This window comes from Trichechus manatus, unplaced genomic scaffold (genome assembly GCF_000243295.1).
Source record: "Trichechus manatus latirostris isolate Lorelei unplaced genomic scaffold, TriManLat1.0 scaffold00160, whole genome shotgun sequence".
Classification (NCBI taxonomy): Eukaryota; Metazoa; Chordata; class Mammalia; order Sirenia; family Trichechidae; genus Trichechus; species Trichechus manatus.
The window spans coordinates 5810627-5819950 of record NW_004444096.1 but is presented as its reverse complement, the minus strand read 5'-3'; the positions used below and the strand labels follow the sequence as shown (position 1 = coordinate 5819950).

The following is a 9324-nucleotide window of genomic DNA, read 5'->3' as shown; positions in this document are numbered from 1 at the left end:
GAGTGGACAATTCCTGGGTGGCATAAATGGTTAAGCACTCAACTACTACTAGCCTAAAGGTTGGCAGTTCAAACCCGCCCAGAGGCACTTCAGAAGACAGGCCTGGCGATCTGTTTCCAAAAGGCAGCAGCCTTGAAAACCCTATGGAGTAGTTCTACTCTACGCACATGGGATCGCCATGGGTCAAAATCGACTCAGCAGCAGCTAACAACAAGGGAGTAGATGGCTTGATGAGACTGGGGAGTGGTACTAAGACTGCAACATGAAGCAGGTCAAGACAAGACACACTTAATGCTGGAGACACAGGATAAAGGAAATGGATGAAAATGATTCCCAACTTCAGAGAATGGGGGTTGGGGTCTCTATAGATTAAGACCCTTATAGGCAGCATTTCTTCCAAGACCTTTTCACGCCCTTCAACATTTTAATTGTCTTCAAGACTGTGATACTCTGGTAGATAAAAGATCCTAGAATATTTTATGGAATGTGTGATGATGAAATTATTCATTTGCTGTGGCAAAACAAGTCCACCTCATGTGCTATTAAGAATTCATGCATTGCAACAATTTCCAGAGAAAATTTAATAAATGGCTTAGTATAAATTCAGATCACCAGCAGGTTGTATTCAGAACACTTCTCCCTCCAGGCTGAGTGAACATTCCAAGAATGTATTTAATAACGTGTGGCACCAATCAGCCATTCCCCGGGTCTGTATTGCCTCCCTAAGTACTCAAGTTAATTGCATTATCAACAATGAATTTTCTCAAATATCCCTTACCTCTACCCAGAACATATTAAAAGGAATCACTTACATCTTTAGTTGTTTAGCTCAAGCAACAAATATTTATTGATAAAATAAAGCCACTTCAGGTGTTATTTAGGAACAGCATAGCAAGCAGGCAAAGGGATGAATCAGAACATAATTTCCAGTGGAATGACAGCAGGTAGGTTAAGATTTGATGTCCATAATAAGAATAATAACAAATACATGGGCATAATATTTTACAAATCGTGTCACAGGTGCTTAGCTTATGTGATCCTCACGACAATCCTGTGAGGTATTATTATCCTCTGTTTTACAGATGGGAGCCCTGGTGGCACAGTGGTTAAGAGCTACGGCTGCTAACCAAAAGTTCGACAGTTCGAATCCAACAGCTGCTCCTTGGAAACCCTATGGGGGCAGTTCTACTCTGTTCTATAGGGTGGCTGTGATTTGGAATTGACTTGACAGCAATGGATTTGATTTTTTTTTGGTTTTATTTTACAGATGAGAAAACTGAGTTTTAAAGATTTCCGTGACTTCTTCAAGGTCACTGGTGAACAGTTTTCGCCCAAATACATTTAAATTCCTTCCTTTTCCAATAACAATACTTTTTGGAAGTAGCATTTTCTGTGGACAGCTTTGCATTACACAGAAGAACGATGCCGTGGGAAAGAGCCCATTCAGGCTTAGTTCAGTTAGCGCCACAAACAGCGGAGACAAGCAGATAGGCCAAAAGGGGAGAATGGATGTTCTACCATGTGGCCACTAGATGGCAGTAAACGCCCCCCGAAATAAATGTGCGTCACTACAGACATCTTGGGGCTTTAAGCGGTCAAAGCAGAAAGGGGGAAAGAAGCAAAGCAATGCTATTCACTTAGAACTGTCATATAATTTAGACAAGAGTGTGTGTGTGTTTGCAGCAGAGGAAATGGAGAATTAACAGAACTGTTACTGTACTCTAGGCAGTTTCTTATAATGCTGATGGGTGGGGCCGGAGTGAAAAACCTTGATATTCGGTGCGTCGGTTCTATAATGTGTTCCCTTAGCTCATAGAGGCCATCTCACCCCGGATTCTGGATGTCCACTTGGGTATTATATGATGTCCGAGATGATCATTCCCATTCAGCGTCAAGTTGGCTGTTCTCTCCGGAGGAAGGGCATATGGAGTCGGTGCATTCCTGTTGCTGGTTGGACCTACACTGCGGTCCTTCTCCTGAGGTGTACCACTATCTGTTAGCCGGTAGAGAGAGAAGCAACTTGCAGCATCACAAGGGTAAATGTGCTTCATACGCACGGCATAGAGGAAGGTATCTGAGACGCCTTTGATGCTTTCTTGGTGTGACAGTAATCAGCTCGGTTAAAGGTTAGCTGCAAATTTTGGCCATTGGACAATGACTGTGAGTTCCTGATGAGAACATTTGAAAAGAGAAAAGATACGTGGTTGGGAATGAAGAGTGATAACCCATCTTTTTCACAGAATGATGTTTAGATGCCATCCTAAACCTTCTGAAAGTTAGAAAAGGAAATGTCCCACAGGTCTGTGGATCTCTACAGGCTCTGGAGATATCCCTGCGCCCGTTAATAAAACCAAAGTTCCCGTCAACTAGAAGAATGTTCTATTCGAGGAGACTCTTCCCTTGGAGTCAGCTGCTTTTCCTCTGGCACTGGGGGTAGCTCAGATGCTTTCTGCCCACACGTTCCTACGGTGAAGCGACTCATGTGAAGAGCTTCTTCATATCCTGGGAGGGTGTCCAAAGAGGAAGACAACTGGCCCAGGGAGCTGTGGGAATGAGCTACAGCCAGGATTCTTCGAGCTGCAGGGCCGAACACTGACTGCAGGGCTGGTAAAGAAAGAAGAGATAGAACTAAAGTAAACCTGACATCCTCAAAAATCAGAGACTTAAGTCCCTTCATTCTCAACAAGTGTCCAAACTCCTTTTCACTCCTTGCCACCAATTTTATGAAAATCCTGTTAAAGCTTGCTTAGAAACCTGCTTTATCTCTGCTAAAACAATCTGTCTTCTATGGCATCCTTGAATAATCTAAATTTCGTTCCCATATCTCACAACCCTGTCCTCTCCCTTTCGCAGACTTGAAACTCCCTACGCCATCTCACTGATATTGCTGACTCTTTCAGAATATTCATTAGCTGCCTTACTAATCTTTTCTCTGAGATAACAGTGAGGAAAGGGAGTCACTATAACAATGTTACATTGTTCTTTCTTCAAAATAAGTATCACAGTGCTTTGGGATCTGGTGTTCTGGCTGATCTTTACGCCCCAATTTTAGGAAACAACGCAATGTAACAGAGCAAGTAACAGAAATTGTCTTGTGATCATCACAGGGCATTTTGGGCCTAAAATTTAGTTATTAGGACTTGAAGAATAAAGAACTAAAAGGGTACACTACAATTTTACCTAAAGATATAAAATAATATAGATAATAGAACATTTAAGTTTTCACAAAATCCAACGTATTTTGAATGGGGGATCTGTTTACGGCTTAAAGTAGTTTTATAAAAATGATTATTTATAAACTGAGAAATTCTGGCTATAAAACATTTCCAGTAATATTGGGTTTCCATTCTGAGGCCTCTATCTCCATGCAAATCTTCTTGCTACCACTTGGTTCCAAATCAAGGGGCCCTGCTGCAAATTTCCACTGTTGGAACACATCTTCTCTTCAACATTTCACTTGATTTCTTCACTCTACCATCAGCCAGACAAATATTTGAGAATGCAGCATCTCTGAGAGTTCAGATCACCACACCATTAGGCTTCTGGAAATTAAAACTACACTGAGTTCTAGAATCTTCAGGACTATAAGATCGATGTTTCCATACCTTTGTACTCTCTTAATCATTTAAAGGATTCCTGGTGGCGCAGTAGTTAAGAGCTCGGCTGCTATCCAAAAGATTGGCAGTTGGAATCCACCAGCCGCTCCTCAGGAAACCCTACGGGGCAGTTCTACCCTGTCCTATAGAGTCGCTGGCACTAATGGCACAGTGGTTAAGTGCTGGGCTGCTAACCCAAAGGTCGGCTTTGAAACCAACCAGCCTCTCTGGGAGAAAAGACCTGGAGAGCTGGTTCCCCAAAGATTACCGCTGTGGAAACCCTCCCGGGAAGCTGTACTCTGTCCCATAGGCGCACTAGTCACTGTGAGTCAGAATCGACCCCACGGCAACTCTTTTTGTTTTTTTTTCTTTAACCATTTAAACCTGGGTTTCCCTCCCATGTTATACGAGTGCACTCACAAGTGATGGTGCTTTGGAGAGTGCTGTCATGATCAAAAGCGATGACTGTCACTTCGAAGGGTGGTGGGCCCCGGTCTTCCCCATTTTGCTGGTGACTCAGACAGCAGCAGCGCAAGCACACTGAAGTCAGGCCGCACAGGAGAAGCAGCGCACCAATCACCACCAGCAACCTGCAAGGAGCCCGCGGAGCAAGTGAGGATTCTGTCCTTGGGCTTGGTGCCCCGACTCTGGTGTAATCAGTCTCCAACGTTTGCATTGGATTCTCATTGGAATGCTTTGTAGAGACATTGTAAACCTTTAGTCCTAAAGCTTTCATTTTACGTATATGCTTACTTACTGTGTCTGCAAGACCGTCAGTTCATTAACACAACTGATAGGAGATCTGAATGGACCATTTTTTACTTTACTAATCTCTCCTCTGTGGAGAAACTTCTAGAGAAGGGCCTTGACGGAAGGACACAAAAATCTTTGACGTTGGTCGAGGAGATGGTATTGAAATAGGAAATCCTGGCACATTGTCAAGTAAGTTAGTGATAGGAAAAAGAAACTTTATGAGATTCTGGTAACTAGGCAGGCCGTCTCAGACATTTTCTTCTTGCTGACTATATATTTAAAAACTAAAAAAAATAAGATCCTTTTTAAGTGTCTTCCTGGGAATTATAGCTGCCACTTACCATATATACCAGAGATGTACCCAGTCTGTGGTCAGGCAACTAGGGAGAAAAAATAAAGCTTTATACAATAAAAGCATAGTCAATGCCTAGTGTAATTCCAGAATCAGAAATATGGGTTACAATATAATATGCCTTGTTATAATAAAAGCAGACAGTTTTCATCACAGATTATATTATTTCAACTTCAGTGTAACCAATGTGTTATAAAATGGGATGCCTTAAATAGTACTGTATGCTATAGACAGCATTGTGCAAATCATTTTGTGACTCATTATAAGACAAACTGAGTGAGTATGAAAATAGTGTTAATAGACAATGTAACCCTGACCATGGTAAACAGTTATGATGATAATTACTAAGAAACTACTTGGAATGCGAGATAGGAAAGAGTGAGTTGGAAACTGAATGTATACGTTTAAAAAAAAAGCAAAACTGCTTCTGTAGAGTTGTGCGGTGGGTAAATGTAAAGCAGAATTCGGTTCTGAGCACGAAAGCAATACATGTTTCCCAAGCTGTTTCAACACTCCCACTGAGACCACACGAGAAGGAGGAAGAGGGGGAAGTGGAAGCTAACTTCACCCATGATGAAAGCTGATCAAATATTCTGAATTAATTATGGCAACGATGAATTTTCTTTGTAAGAATGAGAAAAATAGGATCGTAAGGGAGAAGGAGTGTAGGATTAGAGCAGGGTTTAGAAAGCGAGGGGAAGGGAAAATGGGTGTTTCTTTGAAGATGTGTAAGTTTTGCCTTTAACAACACATAGATACTGAAATCCACTTTTCTCTCCTCTCTTTGGTTGCACATTTGTGGAAAATATGGTTTTGCTCTTTCGTTGAACAGTGTCACCTCTGGGTGTTCTCACGTTCCTCGTTTGTTCAAAGCCCCGTCTAGTTCCGCAACATTAGGATTCCGATTCGGTAGGAGAGGACTCTTCTTATGCTGGTGATGTTGTTACATGCCATCAAGTCTATTCCAACTCATAGTGACCCATGTGACAGAGTAGAACTGCCCCATAGGGTTTTCTAGGCTGTAATTTTCATGGAAGCAGATCCCCAGGTCTTTCTCCCTTGGAGCCGCTGGGTGGGTTCAAACTAACCACCTTTCTGTTAGCAGCCGAGTGCGTAACCATTGTGCCACCAGCACTTCCTCCTATGGTCGTAGGTGTCTAAAATGTCAGCCAGCATGTGTCAACTCACCAGGGCCCAATGTGCACATACCAATAACCAAGGCCATCACCATTTCCCGTGTGTTTAACAATGTGGCTGTTGGGAAACCCTTTTCACATGTTTTTCTTCAGCCTGAACAAGTCTTTTATTCAGCCTCTCCTTGCTTTTTAAGCAGTTCGCCTCCAGGTGGAATGACTCTCTTGCACTTTCATCTTTATGTCCTTGGTGTATGCATAAGACCTAATTGTGACAGATTCAGATTAAGGGATAATTACATCAAAGCGATAGCTAAATCCCTGTTAATATAAGTAAGCTATAAAAACTAAAAAATGCTATTCAGATTTGAAGTGGTGGTGCTACTTTGGAAATCACTGAGCTACATCAGCCTGTGACTCAATATTGAATGCATTCTGTCTTGATGAGTCACAGAGAAAGGTGGGGGATAAGGTCTTTGGCGAATCTCTATGTAAGTGGAGATAGATTCTGCCACTTTGCGGGAAGATTGGCTTTGGACAAAATGCCGTCAGCGGTGTTATTCTGAGCACTTAGGATGACACAAACACATGCCTTTTCTTTGGGTAATTAGTCCGTGATATTAGTAGGTTGATGCCCATTAAGTGGAAATAAATAAGGGAAGTCACAGACGTCTAATGACGTCTTGACCCCGTTTTGATGATTGATGTTTTTGTCTGTCTTTTCCTCCTCCTAGCTGGGATTCTCAGACACTTACTGTTCAGGATTGACACAGTTCTCTTCACATCTTGCCCCAGGAAGCTGTAAGAAGGGAAACCGTTTCAGACAGGGCAATAATCTAACGGGCTGTGCTCAGCAGCCCGCCAATCATCTCTCGTGGGTCTGCTCTGTTAGATAGGTTGGGGAGAACAGGGGAAAGGTGAGGAAGAGGTCACAGGGTTGGTGCGTGTGGTGGACTGAGTTTTCATATTTCATATGCCTGCCAACCGTAGTACAAATAGTATAACCCTTCTTAGTCTGTTTCAGCTTCGCGCAGTGTTCCTGGACTAGTCGATGCATTTGCTGTGTGTGTCTCTCCACATCGAATCTTCCCACTGTATGCGCGTCTGTGTCTATTCTGCGCTTTTTATAACTCAGAAGTGATTGCCTTTAGGACTTACCTTCCTCTGCTATGACCTCATTACCATAACAAAAGAAAAACCTTATTTCCAAAAAGGATCACATCCACAGCTACGAAGACCAGGACTTCAATACATTATTTGGGGGAACACACTTCAATTCACGTCCTTCCCACATGCAAAACATACGGGAAAACTTGAAAAAGCAAATATCTGATCTGTGTTTTTTTAGTGGTAGGTGAGCACCACTGCCTCTGTGAATGAGACGTAGCCATTTGTATCAATTTGCTTGTCCTAGAAATTTCCTTATCTGTCCCTCAGGATATTGCTGTTGTTCTCCTAATTCTTACCCAGTTGCAAATTAAATTCTACTCTTCTACCTTTTTCATTCCTTCAGTATCAAGAGAAGAAGGGGAAAGGGAGAAACAAACTAACATGTTTATTGACCAGCTACTATTCAATAAACAGTAAGACTGCTAAGAACTTTTACTTTTCCATAGCATTGAATCACAATAACCTCATAGGTGACTGTATTTAGGTGGGGAGAGTTAACCATATTTTGAAAGGTTAAGGAACTAAGTCACAGGAGTTTAAGTAACTTGACCAACGGCACGCACATATTGAAGTGGTCAGAATTCAGATCAAACTCTATCATAAATGCATGTTTTATGAATTAACAGAACCAGGGGAAGTCTGCTTTAACAGCTCCCTGCCAGTGCTATGGAGTCCCGTCTGCTCCTCGTAGAGAAGCACTGCACCCTTCTTCCAGCGTACATTTCCACTGCCTTTCTTCTTCAAAGATCCCTCTAGGTAGACTTTGGTTTTGAAACTGTTTGTCTCTTCTAATAACTTGACTGACATGATATTTCAGAAAAGCAATAGCCAAGCCCCTTTAAAAAGGGACAGAGATTTGTACAGAGTGAACTGGTAGGGCAGGGACAAGGGAGACGGGTAAAAGCAGGTCACGTACTCATGACATACCCGGTGAAAAGGGTTTACAAAGGACTGACGGCAGTCCTCTGCGGGACGTTTGAGAAGCTCCTGGTTATCAGTTTTGTTTTCATTTAAAGTCCATGGCCACTAAGGATGCAAAGTGTATGTTTCCTCAACAAACCCCGGGACTTTGTTTCACGTCCCTGAATACAGGTCAGAGAAGCCTAAAGTTCTCAGCAGATAAAGTGTCACTTTCAGGCCTGTTGCAAAGACAGAAAAAGAGAAAGGAAAGGGGAAGACACTACAAGAAAAAGAAAGGAAAGAAGACATCAATTGAACTGGTACATAGGAAGCACAAAAAACACTCCCTGTCTGCCCGGAGCTCTACAGGAGTTGGATTCTCTCTACTGTCTTTACTTGCTCTCCCTCTTGCTAGATTTCAGAGCCATGGAAACTTGCCCTTATCAGGGGCGGAGGGGAGGAGTGTGCTGTCGCAGGATGGAGTGAGCGGTTGGGCTCTCATAACAATGCATGTAAAAAAAAAAAAAATTGTATGGGAGCTATATGGGAAATTAACTTGAAAGGTAAACTTCATTTGATTACAACAATTAAAAAAAAAAAAGCCTAAAGAAAAGAAACTTGCCCTTGACAATTGTCCAAGATCCCTCAGACCAGTGACCTCTTTCTCAACTAACGGGTTACTCAGGGGCTTCAGGTTGGTAGTGGGGAGAAATAAAGAGTCCAAAGTATTTTTAAAGAGTCTCTCTTAGCTTATTTCTGGTCTGGAGGCATTTAAACTCTTAGATCAGTATTAGGGCTGATGTGAGAATTCAGTTTAGGGAAATTAAGTAGTTAGTTTTGATAGTTTACTTGGGATATGGGGCAATAAGATGTTAAGAGAGAGAGAGAAGTGGCACTTCTAAAGTGCCATAGCTATCCTATTTGTATCTGTGGCCACCCTACTTTGTGTCCCTCTTTTCGCTGACATTGTCATTAGTCACGCAAGCATCCACATAACCCCATGATAAAAAGGAAACATTCAGGTTATTCATCTCCTCACTTAATCCCTTGGTTCTACGTATGCCATTTCTCCCCATTCACTTCCTTCTAGATCTTTCTGAGAGTTGATTTATCTGAGAAACTAAAAAAAAGTCTTCTTCCTGCCTTTTCACAAGGAACTCACCTGGATGAAGTACACCAGGGCAGAGGTGGTGGCGTGAATTCGCACTCCCATCGGGCTGTGCTCCTGCTTCCCCAGGATCAGGCACTGGGCATCTCTTGCCTCCTTGCCGTGGTCTGTACCATATCTGATTTCTTGACCTAGACAACTTAAGGAGAGAACATTTTCTCACCAGTAAATCAGTTTTTCTTGCTTGCTTGCTCTCTCTCTTTCCTCTTGCTCTCTCTGGCTTTTGTCTTTTGTGGTCTTTCTCTCTCCCCT

The 9324-nt window shown here is 42.4% G+C and overlaps 1 protein-coding gene across 1 annotated transcript; it reads right to left on the bottom strand.

Annotated features, from left to right (window-relative positions):
• Positions 1-1814: 1814 nt before the first annotated feature.
• Positions 1815-9117, bottom strand: TMEM52B (transmembrane protein 52B). The gene is made up of 5 exons (XM_004386275.2): positions 9067-9117; positions 6590-6633; positions 4691-4729; positions 4017-4186; positions 1815-2604 (listed from the first exon to the last, which is right to left on the bottom strand). The coding sequence occupies exons 1-5, from the start codon at positions 9115-9117 to the stop codon at positions 2363-2365; spliced, it is 546 nt and encodes a 181-aa protein (XP_004386332.1). The 3' UTR covers positions 1815-2362.
• Positions 9118-9324: the final 207 nt, after the last annotated feature.

Excerpts from the sequence above, each read along its gene's own strand:
- TMEM52B (XM_004386275.2), bottom strand. The coding sequence starts at position 9,117 with ATGGGAGTGCGAATTCACGCCACCACCTCTGCCCTGGTGTACTTCATC. Across the intron at positions 6,634-9,066 it reads CCCTGGTGTACTTCATCCAG|CTTCCTGGGGCAAGATGTGA; the intron begins GTGAGTTCCTTG and ends CCCTTCTTACAG. Across the intron at positions 4,187-4,690 it reads GTACATCTCTGGTATATATG|GTTGCTGGTGGTGATTGGTG; the intron begins GTAAGTGGCAGC and ends GGCTCCTTGCAG.